Raw genomic sequence first — 23,254 nt, 5'->3', positions numbered from 1 at the left:
TATTAACACGAAAACTTTACAAATTCACATGACACGAAGTCACAAAGACAGAAAAGAGTCACAAAATCACATAAAGTTACAAAATCACAGAAAATTACAAAGACACACAAACACCAAAGTTACTAATGTGCATATACTTATAAAGAAACAAGTTACAAAAAAACACACAAGTTACAAAGACTTAAATTGTTGTTGTTTTTTTAAATTCAAAGACAAGTAATAAGAAAGACTACGACAGTTATAAAGACATTACATACAATGAATTACACAAGAATTTCCAATAAAGATCTGACTATTTCATTACAAACCCTATCGCGCGCACGCACACACACACACACACACACAAATCAATCTGCTTTTAATATTGTCCGTATACTAAGTCAACAGATGGAGAGAACTCTGCCCTACATTTCACTATCTACTGACAAAAAAAAAAACAACCACCGAAATACAACGCGACCCAACTTTACTAAGCCCAGGGCAAGTATTTGAATGGAACAGATAGTCAGGACCATTACGCATTGTACATGTGGGTCAGGACTGATCGGAAATCGATAACGCCCTACACTGGCCGTATCGAACTCAAACAGTTACATAGTGAAGAAAAGGAAAAAAAAAATAAATTCGGTGACAGTGCGGAGGGGCCGGACGTTGATGTTACGGGGCGGGTGCAGTGTGCACACCATCTATTCTTGGCCCATTCATGGATTCCAGGGCAACACGCTGAATGAATGAAACGGCTTGCAGTTATAGTTTAACGCATAACACTCCGACTGAAGAAAAAATAGTCCCTGTTGTTTTACGTGCGGATGCAGTGTAAAAGGCACTATTTCTTCCTTTAATTATAGTGACCTTTTATGAGAGATCTGACTTTGATACAGAGAGTGCTATGAACAATGAGGATGCTGTTATATATATATATATATTCGAATAAACGCCGTGGCTCTGCAACCCCATATGGCTAGCTAATCTTGACTGACCTTATTAAACTTGAGCTTGATGTAGATGACCAAGACATGTCATTCTAATGAGGAATGAGAAGGTATTCCACGGCGGCTACTCTTAATACTGACCCATCCCATCCCCCTTTAAGAGAAAAAAAAAAAAAAAAAAAAAAAGCTTATATAAGGGTAAGAACTGCACATTTACAGCCAAAAATCTCAATATTGTAAGATTTGTTTCCCTTTTCATATGAAAAAAAATTCACCTTTATCCCAGAATGAAAAGTGGGAGAAATAACGTGTGCACCATTTCTACCACTCAGTCAGAGTGAGTTCATGTAAGCTTTGTAAGCTGAAACTGACCTCAAGGTTACCGATACCCCCCACGGGCTGAGAAACATTGAAGTCATACTTCCAGCTGTTTCTTTTTCCGCAGCGGCGTTCGAGACATTGTTGCGCTTTGCTACAGGTAATCGCTGCACATCGCCACCTCCCCCCTTCCCTTTTTTTCTTTTTTTTTTTCCCCGATCCCCCATCGGATAGACAGTAGGGGGTGGGGAGGTACATACAGTGCTGATTTAGCGTGCAGGGCGGGGGGGGGGGGGGGAAGGGGCGGCACGGAGAGGAATAACGCGCTCATTGTTACAGAGTTTCCTCCCTTTGATGCGCCAACAATGCAGTTGGCTTACGTCGAGCGTTCGATTAATCCCAAGCGATGACAGTTGGCTGCACATGCCGTATGGTGGTGGTGTTTTTTTTTTGTTGTTTTTGTGTGTAGCGAAGAATAACAATAATAACAACCTTGACAAGGCGCATACACAACACAACGATAGGCCGCACTAGTGCCAGAGATTCTCACTACCTTGGAAGGTAGACCTTGTGGACGATTCCTAAAGTTATCATTCCATTTTAAATAAAGAGACAATACAACACACTGCTTAGCTCGTGAGTGCAATCCATAGTTTTTTGTTTGTTTTTTTTTTGAAAAAAACGAAATGTATCTCACTATCCAGTCTTCAAAGTCTGGGAAATCGCTGACGTGAAGCTGTTGCATTATAGCGTTCACGATTTTTTGTTAACTCTTTCTCTCCTACTTGACGATGCCAGCGTTGATTTGACTCCCATGAAACTAATTTGATTTTTGGATTTATAAACCTTGATTTGTGTTGTGTAAAAAGAGCATGCATTCTCCTAGAGTTAGGGTTAGGGTTAGGGTTAGAAACATTTTCTGCTGACAAACAAAAAAGTTATCAAAGTTTAATCTGAACAGGACAGTGAAATACAAATGGTTCAGTGTTCATTTACCCCAATCAAAGACTAATATAAGGAGAATCTTTAACAAGTTGTATGGACTAGTACCATCGCTTCTCTTTTCAAACATTACCAGCCATGAGAAATTTAAACAAGTGTTTGATTGGACACACAAGCATTTTATTTTGATGTTTTTTTAGAGTACAATTATTACTACAGTTCCCCTCTAGAAATATATAGCCTTCAATGTAAAAAAAAAAACAACAACAACACTATCTGTATAGAGAATCGACAAAAAGAGTTTAGAAACTTTCTTTTAAAAAAAAAACGTGAAAAATACTTTAAAAAAAATAAAAGACAATACCTCCTTTTAGCAACTTATAGAGCGATTGTTTTTCTCTTAAAAATTAATGAATGTGAGATTAAAAAACAATGGAACATGTCCTTAGCCCGCCCCCCTTCTTCCCTTAGAAAGACTCCTGGTTAAACGAATGTATAGATCTAGTACACTTTATAACATTCCCATTCTAAGCATTTCGAGTAACTAGACTTTTAAAAGATTATGTGCAAAATTTGTTCTGTATTTAAGTAATTCAACTCTTGAATCAATAGAGCCTTACATTCGGAAATTCCCGAACGTGATTGTCCTTTCAAGAACGTGACGGTGCTTTCAAAACGATGTTGGATCTAGACCTAGAATCATAGATAAAGATCTTAAGCCAAATGTAAATTTATTTATTTTTTTTACTTGAAAAATTATAACTAGAGTTTTGCCCGTGTGGCCAACGAGCTAGTGATTTTTTTTTCTGCGATATACATCAACTTTTACATTTCTAGGAAAATCGTAACAGTCGTTTTTTTTGTGTTTTTTTTTAGATCAGCTGTCCAGGTTCCTGGATCCAGGTTCCATGAAGGAGTAGCTTCAACAGAGGTATTGTAAAAAGACAACGCAGAATAATATTTCAGTCGACAGGAAACATTCTTTTGAGATTACAAACATATATGCACGCTCTTATTTACGATAATTTCGAGTATTCAAATTTCGTGCACCAATTAAACTAGCAATTTTTAGGAACATGTTACGTTCCCGTTTCAAAATAGTTTATTTTTCAGGATCCAGATAGAAAGTCCACATATAAGTAATATGATGTTGTATGGGGTTTCACACATGTATCAGTTTCTGGGTTAACTGAGCACTTTTAACTGAATTCTAGCTTAATTTCTAAAGACGGGTCCATTACATGTCTCAACTTGAGAAACCTTGAATACAAGCTTCTGCCGTAATGACAGGTAACAAACAGATACTGAGTGGAACGAACTGCAGCCCAAATACTGGCCACGTATTCAACATGTATTTCCACATAAACATGACTAAAGTAAAAAAAAAAATCTACAATCAAAAGCTTTCAACCTTATCAACCATTCCCTTTATCCCCTGTCTACGGAGAGGCGGGGTGGGAATCTCGGTTACGTCTTGTGAATGAACACCGAACCAGTGACACAACAGGGGCGAATGTAACAAATGCAAAAGTTTTTTTAAAAGTCCGCAGTTGGAAATGACTTGTTTGGAGCGGTTTAAAAAAAAAAAGAAGGAGGGCATAAATACCATAAGCAATGATGCGAGTATATTTCGCAGGAAGTCGGGTTGAAATTGAGGGGGGGGGGGGGGGGGCAAGAGAAAAAGACTGTTAAAATTTAGTCATTTTTAAACCAAAAAAAAAAAATAAAAAAATTGTCATGCCGACAACTGTTAAACTATTTAAACCGACGTGTTCGCAATAACGGAAATCGGATGAAGCAAGTCCACAAGGAGCAGTTCTAGGCAGAACGCTGAGAATCTTTACACGGTAGCAACTGACCCAGGGGAATTACTGACCCCTTTAATTTGTCCCTCCAATCTCCCCCCTCAATATGAATAAACATTTTCATAGGTGGTAGAGTCTACATGGGGATCAGGTGGTCATACAGTTTCAAATCCATGGGTCTCGAGTTTGACATCAGGTGAAGATGCCCTAAGAAAAAAAAACTACAGAATTGTGTTTCAATGCAAACAGATGTCAGCAGGTTAAAGGTGTCTGGCAGCACGTGTGGAGTCGTTTGGTCGACCTGTCACGTGGTCACAAACCCTAGCACATCGTTTAGTAAAGAGTCAATTTAAGGTACCTCCCCCCCCCTTTTTTTTTAGACCTTGAGACCTATAGGGCAAATGACGTAAAGGTCATCTTTATCTGTGTTCCACTCTTAGCGCGGGTATCGTGGCCAGCACAACGACCAAAAGTCTTTACTTTACGCACCCATTAAAGCTGTATGGACTTAGAGAAGCGCCCCCCCCCCCAAAAAAAAAATCCCGAAATTCAAGATCACAGTCTTCACCCGTATTTGAACCCAAGATCCCTTGGTTATGAAGCCAAGCTCTTAACCACTCAGCCACTATGTCCACTCCCCACCCCCATACCACAACGTTAAGAAAAACAAAAAGACTAATTAAAAAACAAAAAGACTAATTAATCTGTCAACATCTTCAACCATATAGATCTAGATCAATATACAAGGCGGGTGTTGTCTGTCCGTCTGTCACGGTTAGTTCTAATTTTTTAAAAAATAGGTCATAAAAAAAAAACTATGGCTTTTTTCTTCATGAACGCTTCCATTTTATCATTAAGAAGAGCTGAATAAATTGACAAACATAATTAGAGAAGCATTAGGTTTAGATAGCAGACAGACGTTGTATATGTAAGTAGGTCTTGTTGAAGAGAATTGAAACCGATGTATTATTATTCCATCTTGTTGCAGTCATTAGTGTTCGATCTCTACCGGTCTCATCCCATTTCGTTGTATATTCAGCATTATGCAAATGTGTACCGATACTCAGCATATAACCACTCTAGCAACCCCCTGCATACTTTCGATACTAGTGGGCGGGAGCTGTTCGAGGCGTAGGCGATGGGGCAAGTGCGTCGACTGCTGTGACGGGAGGTCACTGACACGAGGGATGCATTTCTTTTGAAGTAAAGTGGCGGAGGGCAGCGATAAAATGTCAAAACAAAGTGCGGTTGATATCTGGAGTTCTCACCTTTATGCATTGAGACTAACCTCCGCTTGAACCTAGACGGGTATCGCATACTAAGCATTATACCTCGATACACACTTCTTTTTGTATCGAGATAGGTATCGTGAGTGCCCACCGTATTAAACGCTGAGCCTCGAAACACATCTACTTAGAACCCAATAGGAATCGTGAGTGCCCACCTTACTAAACATTTTACCTCGAAGCACACCTCTATTTGCATCGCGAATAGGTATCGCGAGTGTCCACCTTATTCATCATTAGGCCTCTAATTGTATCCTAATAGGTGTCGTGAGAACCCAACTTACTAAACACTATACCTCGATAAACACCCATAGCTGTCTCCTGATATGCATCTTTAGTCCTCACACTATTGATACGTTCAATAACGGATTTATGCGGACATTTGTAGGCGTTAACGACAAATGAGTAGGCTGAACGATACTATCAATGAGTTCTGGATCAAAGCGAGTTACCTAGTCGAGGTCACATCTAAATGTGCTGCTAATTATCATTCTAGAAACCTTTTTTTATATTCCATTCATTATTTAAGCGTTTTTTTTTATATACATATATATATTTAAATTGTAGATGAATTCATTAAAACGAATGCTTATTTGACACTAAATGAGTTAATAAGAACCAATAAGATAATACTAATACTAATACATATGTCGTAAATAGTGTAAAACTTCAAAGGGCTTATTCTTTATAAACTACAGATGCGATCGTGTATGGTTCGAAATACGTTTTTATTCTAACAATTTTCTTTGTCCGTGAATGTAGCAGATTTTCGGGTCTCGTGTCCAGATCTTCACGTGACAGCTGCACTTGATGATTGGTTTGTTGGTAATTGTCTTTGTTTTTTAAAGGCATTGTTGTGATCTTCAGCATTGGGGTGGACGCTATGAACGGTTTACCTGCAGCTAGTCTTGACTTAAAGTCATTAAGTCATTTCATACATATTTATATTTATATATTTATTATTTCCCTACCTCCCTATTATTGTTGCAGCCGCCCCCCCCCTTCCCTCCCCAAGCTCCTTAGTTTTTTTGTCTATTCATCTCTCGTTTTCATTATGTCCAATTGTATTTTTCTATTCCACAAGTCATTTTTCGTTCTCTTTCTCTCTCTCTCTCCCTTTTCCATCTATCTTTCTCTCTCACCCTATTTCTCTTATTTTTTTTTATATTTATCCTTCCGTGAATCTTTTATTATTATTATTAATCTATGTCTATGTACCCCCCCGCCTTTTCTCTCTCTCTCTCTCTCATGAAATATGGTATTGAGAAGCTTCTGTTTCAACGTGGGCAGCAGAGCGAGGGTTCTAATGAATGAGAGAGCCTCGTGCTTAACAACGGGAGATTAACCCCCCCCCTCCTTAATCGCGACATTCGTCATGGATGAGGCCTGTTTCCTGTACTCACACCACATGTCGTCCCCCCCCACACCACACACACACAGGTAACAGGTTGCAGAAAGCATGATTCAAAATTGTGATATTGTTTCACACGATCTCAACAGTGACACAGAAACATGTGGGCCACCCTCGCTTAGCCTTCAGTTAACGGTTGAATCAATAGGAACAAATGCCCCGAACAATGGCAATAGCATTAAGAGTAATAATAATAATATGGGGAAAATTTACAAATTGATTGTAATCAGGACAGAAATGTGACATACACATTGAGGCATACACCTTGTGATATACACATTATGACGTGCACATTTTGATATAAACATTGTAACATGCACATTTTGATATACACATACACATTATAACATACACATTTTGGTATTTTGATGTGACCAACATATTCTATAATACTCGTAGTGACAAACACATTAAAACATACACATTGTGACCTACACATTTAGACATGCACTTCGTGGCGACCATTGTTTTTTGTTGTTGTTGTTGTTTTAAAACGGTATATGATGCGGAGGTGAATGGTCACGGTATGCCACCGTTGCAGCATTGCTGGTATGCTCTTACAGCACTAATGGTGTGTATTTGGTTACTTCATTTCAGTAACTGTTATTTTTTATAAACTTCTAATTCTAAATACATAGAAAAAAAAACTTTACAAGAAATATTCAAATGTGGTTCTGTTCGAGGGATAAAAAAAAGAATGGAAATTTAAAAAAAAACAAAAAATACACAAAAACTCTTTTGTTCTACTGGCAATCAAATCATTAATGCAATTCAACTCTCAATATTTCACATGAAACTTACGAGTGAGTCTGATGTGAATGTCTATTTCGATGTCCTATAGTTATAATGTTTTTTGTTTGGTGTAATGCACTAATTGTAAGACAAATTTCCTTATGAATAATAAAGATTATTATTATTATTTATGTTAAGAGCAACTTTTTAGCATGAGACAAATGTAGATTTATATCTAGAGCAATCTTTTAGCATGAGAAAAATGTAGATCTATATCTAGTGCAAATTATTAGCGTAAATGAGATATAGATCTATATATGCTCCATTAGCAAAAGTCAGATATTGACCTATATTTAGAGCAACTTTTTAGCATAAGACAAATCTAGATATATATTTAGAGCGACGTATTAGCATAAGACACATTTAGATCTATATTCTGAGCAATACCGAGCAGTAGTAAGCATCTTTTCCACAACGCGGATAGAGCGCCAGCGCGAGTGTTTAAAAGATAGGGGTTCGAGGCTCTTCCATAGAGACAACGAAGGATGCCTGAGAGAAAGTGAGATCTTCAACATTGACAAGTTTTTAAAAAATAGGCACACATTTTTTTTAATAACTTGGTGGAATCCAATCTAAAGCCCATTGTCTTTTGCACCTTCACTGTAAACGAAGTCATGCTGAAGTCATGTGACAACATATTGAGTACAGCGTAAAACAAAAAAAAAATTGAAATATGTAGCCAAATGGGTTAACATTAGGGGTGCACCGGATAGTCGCTCCGGCTCCGGCTTCTGCCGAATATCAAATTTTACTAACCGGACATATCCGGCTCCGGCCGAATATCAAAAAGTACTATCCGGTGCACCCCTAGTTAACATGTAGCCACTGTTTTACATCACTGAACTCGGTTGCCCACCTCTTATTACACAAATGGAAAGTCGCATCTTTTTTACGGTGTCCGAACTGAGACACTGTGTATGTGTGTGTCTGAAGAGGGAGGGGAAGAGGGTATATAGCTTGAATGGTCCCCAGTGTCAAAACTCAAATGAAAGGCCCTAGGAAATGAAAACCCGAGCCAATGTCGGAATTCGGTCGGTTGGCGAAACACAGATGGAACACATAGACTTGAGTTTAATGGACTGTTTCGCATTCAGGTCACACATTGACACGGGAAGCATATGACGCATGCAGAACTAATTTGTCCCTATGAACCTCAGGAGGCTGATGTAATGGCTACAAGTCATTGGCATTGCAGAATAGAAAAAAAGTCAATGTTTGTAAATGCAAGGATACACGGAAAAAGTTTCACGAACTAGTGCCTATTATAACTGAAGATAGTGAGAACACTTATAAAGGAACACTAATTGTTATGTTTTTCTTTTTAACTCATGCTCCAGTCAAGTGAAATTATTTCCTTTTTTTTTTCAATCATTAATCACCTCGGAGAATCAAAGTAATAGATTGCGATGAGTCTGGACAACTCAAACTGATTCTTATATTTAGTCAGTCTGTGGTCTACGCTTGCATTCACACCTTTCAAATTCTTTTCAACCTTTACCTACGAAAGATCACGAACATGACACGGTTGGTTAAATTGTTGGGGGGACCCACAAGCACTGTGCCGACACGTTTGCCACTATTCCTTCTAGCTCACGCCATCCTCAGTGTCATACACAGTTCTCATTAGTCCAGCAATGACACTATGCACCAAGCAACTAGTGCAGAGGGTTACAGTTCTCATTAGTTCAGCAATGACACTATGCACCAAGCAACTAGTGCAATTGGTTACAGTTCTCATTAGTTCAGCAATGACACTATGCACCAAGCAACTAGTGCAATGGGTTACAGTTCTCATTAGTCCAGCAATGAAGCTATGCACCAAGCAACTAATGCAATGGGTTACAGTTCTCATTAGTTCAGCAATGAAGCTAAGTACCAAGCAACTAGTGCAATGGGTTACAGTTCTCATTAGTTCAGCAATGAAACTATGCACCAAGCAACTAATGCAAAGGGTTACAATTCTCATTAGTCCAGCAATGAAGCTATGCACCAAGCAACTAATGCAATGGGTTACAGTTCTCATTAGTTCAGCAATGAAGCTAAGTACCAAGCAACTAGTGCAATGGGTTACAGTTCTCATTAGTTCAGCAATGAAACTATGCACCAAGCAACTAATGCAAAGGGTTACAGTTCTCATTAGTCCAGCAATGAAGCTATGCACCAAGCAACTAGTGCAATGGGTTACAGTGCTCATTAGTCCAGCAATGAAGATATGCACCAAGCAACTAGTGCAATGGGTTACAGTTCTCATTAGTTCAGCAATGACACTATGAACCAAGCAACTAGTGCAATGGGTTACAGTTCTCATTAGTTTAGCAATGAAACTATGCACCAAGCAACTAGTGCAATGGGTTACAGTTCTCATCAGTCCAGCAATGAAACTAATCACCAAGCAACTAGTGCAATGGGTTACAGTTCTCATTAGCTCAGCAATGACACTATGCACCAAGCAACTAGTGCAATGGGTTACAGTTCTCATTAGCTCAGCAATGAAACTATGCACCAAGCAACTAGTGCAATGGGTTACAGTTCTCATTAGCTCAGCAATGAAACTATGCACCAAGCAACTAGTGCAATGGGTTACAGTTCTCATTAGCTCAGCAATGAAACTATGCACCAAGCAACTAGTGCAATGGGTTACAGTTCTCATTAGCTCAGCAATGAAACTATGCACCAAGCCACTAGTGCAATGGGTTACAGTTCTCATTAGTTCAGCAATGAAACTATGCACCAAGCCACTAGTGCAATGGGTTACAGTTCTCATTAGCTCAGCAATGAAACTATGCACCAAGCCACTAGTGCAATGGGTTACAGTTCTCATTAGCTCAGCAATGAAACTATGCACCAAGCAACTAGTGCAATGGGTTACAGTTCTCATTAGCTCAGCAATGAAACTATGCACCAAGCCACTAGTGCAATGGGTTACAGTTCTCATTAGCTCAGCAATGAAACTATGCACCAAGCAACTAGTGCAATGGGTTACAGTTCTCATTAGCTCAGCAATGAAACTATGCACCAAGCAACTAGTGCAATGGGTTACAGTTCTCATTAGCTCAGCAATGAAACTATGCACCAAGCAACTAGTGCAATGGGTTACAGTTCTCATTAGCTCAGCAATGAAACTATGCACCAAGCAACTAGTGCAATGGGTTACAGTTCTCATTAGCTCAGCAATGAAACTATGCACCAAGCAACTAGTGCAATGGGTTACAGTTCTCATTAGCTCAGCAATGAAACTATGCACCAAGCCACTAGTGCAATGGGTTACAGTTCTCATTAGTTCAGCAATGAAACTATGCACCAAGCAACTAGTGCAATGGGTTACAGTTCTCATTAGCTCAGCAATGAAACTATGCACCAAGCAACTAGTGCAATGGGTTACAGTTCTCATTAGCTCAGCAATGAAACTATGCACCAAGCCACTAGTGCAATGGGTTACAGTTCTCATTAGTTCAGCAATGAAACTATGCACCAAGCAACTAGTGCAATGGGTTAAGCTAAAAGAAGAAGTCTGAAGAGTAAAACAAAACTTCAAAGCACAGGCAATAAGAGAGTGCTGACAAAAAGTCTTCTTCCAAAGGGGGACAAGAAATGCTAAATGAAAAAAAAAAAACAAACGACGAAATAGAGGCAACTGCTGGGAAAGGAAAAAAATTAAAGGTGACATTTAGAAATCGAAACATCATGGAGCTAAAATATAATTGATCGGGAACATTACGGAACTGAAACATGATTGAACGGGAACACTAAGGAACTGAAACATCGTTGAATGGGAACATTAAGAAACTGAAACATCTAGGAACGGAAACATCATTAAATGGGAATATTAAGGAACTGAAACAGAATGGAACAGAAAAAAAAGAAAAAAAATGGAAACATCACTGAATGGGAATATTAAGGAACCGAAACATGATTGAATGGGAACATTAAGCAAAGGAACTGAAACATCAAGAAACTGAAACATCATTAAATGGGAATATTAAGTAACTGAAACATCAAGGAACATAAACATCAATAAAATGAAACGCCACTGATGGGAACATTAAGGAATTTAAACATCAATGAATGGATAAATCAAGGAACTAAAACATCAATAATTAGAAACATCAAGGAAATGAAACATCATTGAAAGGAAAATTTTTAATGGACGTCAATAAATAGAAACATCAAAGAATGAAAAGATCAAGACATGAAGAAAAAATCAGTAAATAAAAATATTTAGATAAAAAATCAAGAAATCAATCAAGGAAACAAAATATTAAGCAAAGGAAACATTATAAAATGGAAATATCAAGAAAGTGAAACATCAAATAATGAAAACAAAAAGGAGATAAAACATTACGGAATCGATTCCTCAAGAAATCGAAACCTCAAGGTATGAAAGGGACTTTACGTGGGTGACAATTCTAAGAACAACAGAGAAGAATAGAGAAAAATGAAACCCCCAGAAGACTCGCTAAACCCCCAGAGGACCAACCCACGAAATACGTAGCGATTTGAACTTTCAATGTCAATGAAGTTGGCGTATGTGTTTATATTTAAAATTACGAGCACGCGCCAGCATGCTTAAATATTAAATATCTTCTTTAACCGAGCAGGGGGTTCTTTCAACAAAGGTACGGCCCTCGGGGCGCACACTGGCGCCACTTACGCCCTGTAGGCGCAAAGTGACTGACAATATTTTCATAATTTTAAATCCATCTTTTCAATAGCGATTGTACTAACAAAGAGGAAATAAAGGTTCTAAAACGTGCGCAAGTTGGGGAAATAGTAACTCTTCATTATATAATAATAGAGCGTTTTTTTCACTTTGTCAAAACCTCTTTTCTTTCCCATTACTTAGTCCCTATTTTTTTTTTAAATGCGTCCTTAACAATGTACCCCTCCCGGGAAAGTGCGGGGGAAAGGGAGAGGGGGGGGGGCGCCTCTTATCCTCAGCTACATGAACTACGGCCAATAAAAGAAAATGCATATTTTGGCCAAACTCCGGGGGCACTGAACCTATTTAAAGATGTGACGAACAAAAGGGCAGAGAGGAGGAAGACGAAACAGATAAAGGAAAGATATGCTATTCATGCGCGGCTGCCGATGTTGTGCCCTAGTTTGCTATTCATACCCGGCTGCCAGTTTCAAAGAAAACAAAAAAGTTTTCGAATGCGTGACACGGAAAAAAAGAAACGGTTGACGACCGTTTTCCTTGCAAGTTTTGTCTACTGTTCGTTCTCTCTCTTTCTCTATATCTTTTCTTCTCTCTCTCTCTCTCTCTCTCTCTCTCTTTAGTTTTCTATTATAACTCACCGAACGCTCGCGTGAATAGTGCATGCAATGCTCAGAGCGGAAGAGGGGAGTTGCGTGGGTGGGTTGTCCATGAAGTGACGCTATTTATTAAAGAGGTGCGCATCGACAGAAGCTGAGGGGAGTGAGAAGAATTATATGTGTGTGTGTTGTGGGGGAGGAGGGGGAGTATAGAACAAGATTTGAATAGAAGATCGTGGAGTACTAAATGGATACGATACCAGGTCTTCGTGCGGCGCCACGAGCAATATGCAAAGTCGCGACATGGGATAGTTTGAAATATGTATGCATATCTAAAGCGTAAAAAGCTAATACAATCAGAATACAAAACTACAAGCTAGGTAGCAGCACCCCGTGTTTTATATGGCAAATAAACTTTAAGGTATGTGTGTGTGAGTGAGAGAGAGAGAGGGAGAGAGAGAGAGAGGAGGGGACAGTGCACCGGAGCGTGGTGCAACATCCAGTTGATCTACGTATTAATTAAACACGGTTGGAGATGTACTGGACAGGTAGCGGTGAAGAGACAGATCAACCAGTTATAGGACCAGGCCTGACAGTGATATTGATATGGAACTGTGTGCAGAAACCATGGTAGCAGTACCAAAAAAAAAAAACAACAAGCAGCAGAAACATGGGTAGCTTAATTGTACTTAGAGGTGGTGGATGACGTGGGTTGGACAAACCACCTGCCTCCCGTACCGTAATAATTGGATGTTTCTCTCTTGTAACAGCAGAGTGACGAGCTATACACATATCTGATTTTTTAAAAGTTTTGTTCTGAACGCCCGTATACATTAAAGAGGTGCGGATTAACTCTTTCATTGGTCTAACAAGGATCCTCTAATTTGCCATCAACTACTAAAATATTTTCGGTATCTAAGAAATATTTCAAAATACTAACAAAAGACACGTTCAAACGTTACATTAAAATAAATGGATCTTCTCTCTTTCAATTCTGTAACTTTACACACCCTCTCTCTCTCTCTCTTTCCTCTTTCTATTTTCTTTCCCTCTATTTATCTCGTTCTTTCTCTTTCTACCTCTATTTCTTGGTCAATTTTTATCTCTCCCCCTCCTCCGACACACATAAACAAAAGTTGTAATCTAGTTGTCTTTGATAGAGACTGTGTCTTTGATAGGGGAGCAGACGTGACACTCGGGTTTACCCGAAGCTCTCCGTAAGCTATTTTTAGCTTTGATCTCTTGTTTTAATGTCGTCCATCTTGACGGAAACACTTTCAGCAGTCTCAAATCACACACACACACACACACACCGAGCTGTGTTTCCAGACTTGTGGGTGTTCACGAGTGGACCTACTTTGTAAGTCTGTGTGTAAGTCTGTGTGTATGTGTGTAAGTCTGTGTGTAAGTCTGTGTGTAAGTCTGTGTGTAAGTCTGTGTGTAAGTCTGTGTGTAAGTCTGTGTGTAAGTCAGTGTGGCAGTGTCACAGTAAATAAATTCAAGATATTAACTCTTTTTCTCCTAATTGACGATACCAACGTTGATTGGACCTCATTAAATTAAATTAATGTTTCATTTTGATAAACTTTATTTTGTGTTACATAAAAAGAGCATGCATTTGCCTTTAATGTTACACCAAAATACAACATTTTCTGATAACAAACAACAAAGCTATTGAGGCTTAACCATAGCAGGGGAGTGAAATAGTAATGAGCAAAATGAAGAATTCCATCGAAACGTGAAAAAATAATTACGGAGAGTAAGTGTTAAACTAGAATTTTACTTTGGGCATCTAGGTGGTCTCAATAAGGCTACCATTTTTTCCTGCGTTGAAATGTCTTCATTCTCTCGTACTTGTGATGGCGCAAGATTTCGTTTCGTTTCGAGCTATTTCTAACTTTTAAGTGGCTGTGAGTACTTGGTCTCGATAAAATGGAAGATTGAATTAACTTTGCATTATTTATAGTCCATAGTGCCAACTAAAATTTTATGTTCACTAACAGATAATTAGGACGAAACCTTGTATGCACTTAAGTCGATTCTCTTATTCACCCAGAGATTTCCGTTTGAGTTGGTCGAGTGACGGACAAAAGAAATACCGCAACACAATAATGGCTTCCGTCGTCTGCCGAACAATCCAACACCGTAGAAACAATCCGGCCGGAACAAGACTAGATACAAAGCACAGTTTAGTCCTTAGTAATCTCTTTTCAAGCGCAAAAAACAAGTGAATGGCGGACGTGGTACCAACTACTATCCAACACATTTGCACTACAGCTACAGTCCGATTCAGGGCACTATAGAAATGCACTTGGTGTTCATTAAGATGTATGGTCTTCCGTCTTTAGTCTTTATTTCTGTTTACCCGGAGGACCGGTGGTTCCTGGGGTTACAAGGGACTCACAATGAAAAGACTTTTTCAAAGTGTACGGCTTACAATCCGTGAACGTAAAACAATTAAGGAAGTATTTCGCGACATTGCACAATTAGTTTTAAATATTGTTTGGCAGGGGATTTTTTTTTTAATTTATTTGTGTGTGTGTGTGTGTTTTTTCCTGTTATTTTCTACATCCCTCTCAAGTTTGACCTTTTTTTCCCTTTTTACTCTACTGGAGTTTTTCACGATAAATTTTACAACATTGTAGTCTCCCTGATCTTTTTTTTTTTTTTTACTTTTCCATTTTTAAAGATCCGCTTTAAAAAAAAATTTAAACATCAAAATATGAAAAATTCTTGTTAAAAAAACGTATCTAAAGGGGAAGAACTCAGCCCTTAAAACTATATCAATAGTGTATACGTTATTAACCTTATTCGTTATCAAACAAAATAATTAATAGACTGGTCGGGTAATTTTTTTTATTGATTCATGTTTTGTTAGATACAATAAATAACTTGATCGGAGAGTGCGTGAGGGAAAAAATAGCGCAAACAATTATTATAGGGGACTAAACCCAACAAATTTAGCGATATCTTTGAATACTGAATGATTTAGTTTCCATTGTTGGTATCAAATCAAATAATTAATTACCAGTAATAAATTTACTAACTGGTTACTTTTTATTTTATTGATTCATGTCTTGTCTATGCCAATGAATAATTGTGCGAGCTTTCAACTAGATCCAGAGAGACAGACATACAGAAAGACAGGGTGAGTTAATATAAGCTTTGTCAAAGAAAAAAAAAGCGGCGAGTGAGAAAAATGGGGAATTGGGGGTGAGGAGAAGGAATACAAGATAACTTAAAAAAATACTAAAGAAAATTTTAAAAGAGATAGATTAGTAGAGCTTCTTTATTCATTAAGCTAAACAATATCAAGGATGCTATATTACAAAAATAACTGTTGCCAAATCCGAGCAGAATAGATATCAGATGAATCAGATGAGGACAAATAGAGAGAGGCCATAATAACAGGAGAGTCTGTCGTCTGCTTGTGTAGGCAAATTTGTGCACAGTGCAATGCAGTTGAAGAAAAGCTTTGATACACCAAAAATATTAGCTGATTGATAGTCAAATACAGCGGGGTTTCTCAACCTGTGGATCGCGAACCTCAACGGTGGCCCGCAATAAAAAAAAATGAATATAGAGCGACCAAAAAGTGATACAACTTTCAACAAATGGTTCAAGTGCGGAGAGCTCTCAAGAGTGACCACTAAGCCTTATAATCATGCTGAGTCCTGCTGGGGCAAGGGAAGCTAGTCGCGATACAGAAAGAAAGGGCGGCTATCTCTTATGGAACACACTGCAGGACAAAGTGTACTCACCACTGCTGGTTGACGCTGCCATCATGGGGGAACCTCTTTGGCCCGCCCCTTGACCACTGCCCGCCTCCATAGATGGTCACGTGACTGGTCAAAGGTTCACTGGATTGCTTAATGACGTCATTTCTAGGGGAAAAAAACAGATATGCTTTATTAGCGGCTTGAAATAAGATCTAAGTACAACTAGAGCGTTTCTTAAGGGAAAAAAAAACGAAGATACAAAATAAAGTAAAAGACATTGACAGATATAATTTTATTTTATTTTTAAATGGTCAGTCCACATGGCTCACAAATACAGAGGCGTAAATTAAAACTAATGAAAGGGTCACCTAAAGAGGCGTAGATTACAACTTGTGCAAAAATAAGCTAATGATACAGAGTGGTTGTAGATTAGAACTTGCAATAGGGTAAACTGGGCGTACTGAGATCAGTAATAACAAAACGGTCCAAGCCCCAAAGCCCAGTCTCAACGAAAATGGTCTTGACTACGATGACCGTAATGTACACTACCAGAAACTAACAATACGGGAGGCGCTTATTAAAAGTATACATAAGAAATCGACACTTCTCCGACTCCCTCCCGTCACACACGCGCACAATCGCCTCCGAGAGGATTCAAACACAATCTAATAGAATATATTCAGACAGACAGACAGCCTGTTCGTGTCGCGTGCTCTCGTTGTATGGACATGATCTGTCTGATCCTATGACATTTGGGCTCAGTGACTCTAAAAATGTAGTCTAGAGGTGGGGTTTTTTTTTTTTTCAATTTGTATTTAATATTTTATAGACCTTCTTATTTATGTTATTAATTTGTTTTAAGACATTTCAAACTAAAATGTAACAAAATTCTAAAAGTGTTGCTTGTATTCAACCCCAAGGACGGATTAAAAGCCCTACCTAATAAATTATCGACTACGGCCAGTGCAATCCCACAAGTCATTAGTTATTTACAAAGCACTCAAACTGTTGCCTATTAGCAAAGGTTCAATACGTGTCTGGTATACACTTTCACACATGATTTTTAGTGGATTAGGTGGATGTGTTAACCCATCGCCTGGTTCCGAGAAGAATTAAATAGCAAATGAAACAACAGAGGAACGAGGGGGAAAAAAGCGGAAGTTTATTTGCAGATAGTTGGTAGCTAACACTAACACACACTCATACAAACACACACACTTTTGTAACAAAAAATTTGCTACCATCCCAAAGTTTTGAGAATCAATGCTCTGTCATTTCTCAAGACCATCTTTCAGCGTGAATACTGACAAGTGCTGATCATCCTGCCAAGCTTATTTTTTTATCATTTTTTTTTTTTTTGGAAATGTAGGCCTAATATTTGGAAGCGGGAAGTTTGACTGCATACGACATAACATACATAGAAAGAAAAAAAACTACATAATAATTTAATTCTGTAAACATTTTTTTAAAACTTCGACGAGTAAATATTGAAATGAAATAAACATTAATTTTTATATTAACAGCTGCTACTAGTGCTCAACCCACACGCAACAATATAAAGGTGCAATGTAGAGCCAAAGATTCTCAAAATAAGTCCACCTGCACTAATAATAGTAGTGTTCGTAATTAAAAAGAAAAAAAAAGGAAAAAAAAAGCAAGGAAGTACGAATTCACGTTACTTCTGAGGGTTGCTTTTAAAAAAAAAAATATAGATACTGCTTATATATACATGTAATGGCAAATAAAACAAAAAAAAAACATTAGAACCACTGCTTCACAACAGAATAAGTATGAGTTGCAGGCATTCATTGTCCTTGACACAATGGACACACACAAAATAGTGTATTGATTTTTTTTCTATTTCTGAACATCAGCACTCGTGGTCACAGATCGAAGTATCGATGTATTCAAATTAACCAGGGCGGCATGTTTCTAAAGATATGCACCCCCACCCCTTCCCAGCTCCCGATAGCATTGACTTCTAGGTTTTTCATAATGTTTTGACCAGCATGAAAACACAAGGAAACAGTCAGCTTGCAGGCTGACCAAACAGAGGCGTTGACGTGGCTTGTGAAGTGCTGGCATTGAGGCTTTAAACTTGACCTCCGTGACTACGTCGAAGGCGCCGCTTTAAACCATAGAAAGCTTCACAGTGCCAAGCCCACGCCACACTTCCTTAAGGCTATCATTTATTTGTAAAGTGTTGGTGTATCTGCGTGTTGAAGAGAGAGTGAAGGAGAGAAAGAGAGAGAGAGGGAGAGAAGAGAGAAAGAGAAGGGGGAGATAGAGAAAGTCCAAAGTTTCTCAGACATGGGACAGCGTACCTCTGGAAATGCTTCATGGAAAGTTTATGTACATTCAAAAGGCATTTGGAATCAAACATACAACTATAGAGGAGAATGAACTCTTTGTGTATGTGACTCTACTGATGCAGCGATGCAAGTAACATACTGCTCCTAAAGACACAAAATGGACGTCTAGTGTTTAGAGCAGCGGTTCTCAACCTTTTTGCTCGGCGACCCCTTATTATAATCCCCGACTCTGCCGCGACCCCCACCCACACAGCAATAGAAAAATAGACAATAACAATCCACATTTTCGATGGTCTTAGGCGACCCCTGGCAAATCGTCAATCGACCCCCAAGGGGGGTCGCGACCCACAGGTTGAGAACCCCTGGTTTAGAGAATGCTTTTTATATCTCGTTTATTAAGAGTTCGACGCACGACCCAATGTTGAAAACGTCAGTCAAATTTTAGGGACTAAGGCGAACAGAGTTACACCGTAAAAAAAAAAAGGTTGACAGTGGAGTGCCGAAAATGCACGCTGTCTCCCGTGATAAAAATTAAACGGTTGTATGGACTCCTTCGGCTGTTCTTATGTCAGAGATTTTGAACTAATGTCGATGTTTGGGTTAGAATTTCAAGTCAATGGACTACATCTTCTCAACAAAAAAAAAACCTGGGACATTTCATCGAAAGCTTCAAACGTTTGACGTGTTAATGTCTGGTCTTGCTAACAGAATGTTGGGAGAATGGTTCGTACTGCTTCTGTGTTCATGTTGAAAGTCAAGGGTTAATTTAACATCTAGATGACTTTTCTTTCTTAGTTCTCACTTTACTCACATATATCAATATACGTTCATGCGTTTGTCAAATGGGAAAACGGTCAGTTGTTTGATGGCTATCACGTGGACCATTAAACTATTTTTTTTAGTCCGGAAACAAGTTTCAACAGAACATTGCGAAATAGTACCAGAAGTCTGACTGATGTATATCAACCAGTCACTTCCACAGGCTGACACGTGGCCTTACTAGATACATTGGTTTTTTTTTTATGCGTCGTGCAGGGGCGGACTAAGCAGAGCGCGTGGCCTTGTGCGATTGTCATATGCGGGGGCCCGCAGATTTGTATGATGAGCTGAACGTGGCAAAAGAATCTCCTTATCGCGAGACGACCTCCCTCCTCTTTACTTTTTAAAGGCCTGTGACCTTGAGCGGTGGCCCCATTAGCCAACCAAAAGGCCACCTCTGCTTCTTGCAAGGTATAGATCTAGATACAAAATGTTGATTCATTTACTTGAAGATAAAAACTTAACAATGACAATGGAAAGAGAGTTTCTCTGAGCAATGGTTTTCGACAATGGAGAGTTTTTTTGAGTAATGAGTGGGTTAATGGGGCCAGCGCAATGGCCATAGCCTGCCAATAGTTTGTTTAACGCGAGAAATTAAATATAGATAATAGCCCTTCCAAAAGCTGATACCAGTCTCCACGAAATTTCGAACCCTACCCTGCCAACCGATTTCCAACCTACATGTTGCGACCTATATATTTTTCCACATCCAGCGCATACATAACCATCGTACGCAGGTGGTCGATTTAGAGTTTAATGTCTGTCCTTGCACACATACTACCAACTTTTTAATAGTTCCTGTGTATGTCATTACACTGTGTTGTAACCCCAGACTAGAATAGGGAGACGAACCGAACCCGAACCGAAACAACCGAACGAGCTCAAACGGCACCTTCGACATAGTCACGGAGGTCACGGCTCAAACCTCACGACCGAACCGAACCCGAACTTTAATTCTGATAGGTACGAACCGACCTGAACGCGATCTTTAAAAGTTTTGGCACGATTCCAATGTCCACTTCAGACTAGTCCAACGTTGTAGGTGTCTAATGGACTTCATGCAGAACTTGAACGAAAATGTTTTTTTAAACCAAAGAATGAAACTTAACCTTTATTGACAATATATACAGCTTTCAATTCTATAATATCTACTCTGGCACAAAAGAAGTCCAAAATGGTTTAATGTTATCCTCTAAGAGAATCGATGGCATGTTCAAACTCCGGACCAATGGAACTCAGCCTTTTTCGACCAAGGAAGAGGGGGGCTTTAATATTTACGCCGCCTGTGTCACTGACCGCATCACCAAAAAAAAAAAAATACCGTCCCATTGTTTTTTTTTAAATCCCTTTCGAGGTTTAAATTCACTGTGGGTGAGGTCCGGATAGCAACGAGTAACTGACCGGATAGGACGCGGACCGTAGAATGGCCATCACTTCAAGGCTGACTATGTATTGGATATCACCGTAATGTAGTAGTTTCGGGGTCGTTTAGCATCAGTATTCACCGCCAAGAATTTGTGTGAGCAGGGCCTTGACTTATAGACCCATAACACAAAGTTTAAAGATTGTTTAGATAACCTTAAAACAAAATTAATTAAAAAAGAAATGTTAGCATTTACCGAGAGTTATAGCTTTCAACAAAAACACACGGTCAACACACACAGAAAATTGAAGCATCTGTTACGGCGTTCATTTTTATTTATTGCTATTCAAATTGGCTATGTAAATTCTGAAAAGCTATTCCCCATTCGTCTTTGTTCCTATGAGAGAGTAAAGTTATTGTTATTTTATTTCCTCACCGCGGCGTTACGGGTAAATCATACTACAATGCAACAGCCAAAAGACCACCGCTACCTTTTGAAATGACGTGACGTGTCTATTTCCCAGGTAACAATCACACCTCGGCACTATACTCTCTCACACTGTCACACACACATGTGGCAGGCAGTGGAACACGTGGATTCAACATCGTCGATGCAAGACGCGCGTGCGCCTGCACAGGTGTGCACCGTAAATATGGCCATGGGCGCATGCTCCGGTGACAATTATTTAAAAAATAAATGATGGGGTGGGGAGGGACACGTTGAATGAAAAACATGAGTGCTATTGAACCTAGGGGGGGGGAGGGGGCATAATAAGTGAATGTTAATATTCAACAAAATTGTTTGCAATAAGCAATATCAATCTAGAGGTTGTATCTGCTGCCAGCCACATGGTACAACAGTGTCACTCGCTCTCATCCATCCACCCATATACACAACAACAATACTACCAAAACACCCACCCGCCAAACCATCCACCTATCTATCCATCTATCTATGCTTCTATCTACCCATCCATTTATCCATCCATCTCTATCCATCTATCTATCTATTCTTTCCTCCATCCCTCCCTCTCTCTCTCTCTCTCTCTCTCTCTCTCTCTATCTATCTCTATCTCTAATTATATCTATATCTATATCCATCTATCCCATCCCATCCATCCGTCCGTCCGTTGTTACATGGTCAGTTCAAATTCTCTCTCCTGCGCTCGGCAGTAGATTGCCTAATAGTCTCAAATCTGTGTCCCTCATTTGTTTTAACCTTGCAAGCATAACGTGTACAATTAATATTTTCAGATAGAACACCAGAATGAAATTCTATCAAAGACAAATGACAGAGAAGAATGGAGAAAGAAGGTTGACAGATCTTGTGTGGTGCCTCAGCGGTCCAGCAGATCAAAGGATAGGTGAAAGTGAATGTGAAGTTAGATGTGAACCTGGCCTAACTGAAATTTATAATGAATGATCTAGGTGTTTCGTAAAGGGTCAATCTCTTATTCCTCAAGATACAAAATATCTCCGTAAAAAAAAAAGTCATTTAGTTAAGTGTTCTATTGCTGTGTTAATGCACTGCAGTTTACGTGATAATATGAAAAACTAATTATTAATTGTTGTTTTAAAAATATGTCAAACTTATATGCATACTTAATAGATTTTTTCGCTTAAAAAAACAACATTTTTTGTGTGTAAAAGTAGTAGCTAGTATAATATAACTTATTTAACTTAGCAAAACAAATGTAAAAAAAAATAAAAAATATCGGAAACCATTTGCATAAATGTGTTATAAATATGGTTGGTAGATATCTTCTTTACTAAAGAGCCTCCCGTGTTTGTTACTATTAATAGTGATTTGGTTGTAAAAGTGGTGTATTTTTATGAAACAACTGCTTGCATAAGTGATTTTAAAAAATTAGATCTTTTGCTTTCAGAAAAGAAAAATGTAGCCGTTGCATCAGAACGTTGAATGGTCTAAAATATTATGACGTCGGATTTTCACTATCTTTTCTAGTTTACGAGATCGAAACGGGGCGGACGGACGGACAGACATTCCACACAAAATTAATAGTGTCTTTTCCCCTTTCGGGAGCCCAAAAAAATCGACAGATTCACGCGAAAGCATTTGGTTAAAAACTTTATCAAGTTTTAGTTTGTATGACCTGAACCAAAAAAAGGTCACATTAAAACAAGGCTATCATAAAATCTTTTGAATGACACGTGATAGGGTCGAAATGTCGTAGACAGCTGCGGGATACTCGATTCTATTTTTACTTTGATCTACATCTATGAGTTGTTGTTGTTTTTTTTCTAACCTTCTTATTAAAAGTACTGACGTTGGTAGTTC

General features: G+C 38.7%; 1 protein-coding gene and 1 long non-coding RNA gene across 7 annotated transcripts in view; one reads left to right on the top strand and one right to left on the bottom strand.

Moving 5' to 3' along the window:
• The window catches only part of LOC106059853 (zinc finger protein squeeze-like), a 123,554-nt gene that overhangs the window by 69,939 nt on the left and 30,361 nt on the right, over positions 1 to 23,254 (bottom strand). For all 6 annotated transcript variants that reach the window (XM_056016137.1, XM_056016142.1, XM_056016136.1 and 3 more), the window contains one exon: positions 16,504 to 16,626. In XM_056016137.1, coding sequence (XP_055872112.1) covers positions 16,504 to 16,573 — 70 coding nt within the window. In that variant the 5' untranslated portion in view covers positions 16,574 to 16,626. The remainder of the gene's footprint in view (positions 1 to 16,503; positions 16,627 to 23,254) is intronic.
• On the top strand, positions 1,685 to 22,567 carry LOC129923710 (uncharacterized). The gene is made up of 3 exons (XR_008775712.1): positions 1,685 to 1,886; positions 3,069 to 3,123; positions 22,210 to 22,567. It is a non-coding gene; the product is annotated as an uncharacterized LOC129923710 (long non-coding RNA).

Source organism: Biomphalaria glabrata, chromosome 17 (genome assembly GCF_947242115.1).
Source record: "Biomphalaria glabrata chromosome 17, xgBioGlab47.1, whole genome shotgun sequence".
In the NCBI taxonomy this organism is placed as follows: domain Eukaryota; kingdom Metazoa; phylum Mollusca; class Gastropoda; family Planorbidae; genus Biomphalaria; species Biomphalaria glabrata.
Note: the sequence above shows the minus strand (reverse complement) of the source record. Positions and strands in the feature narration are given on the sequence as shown.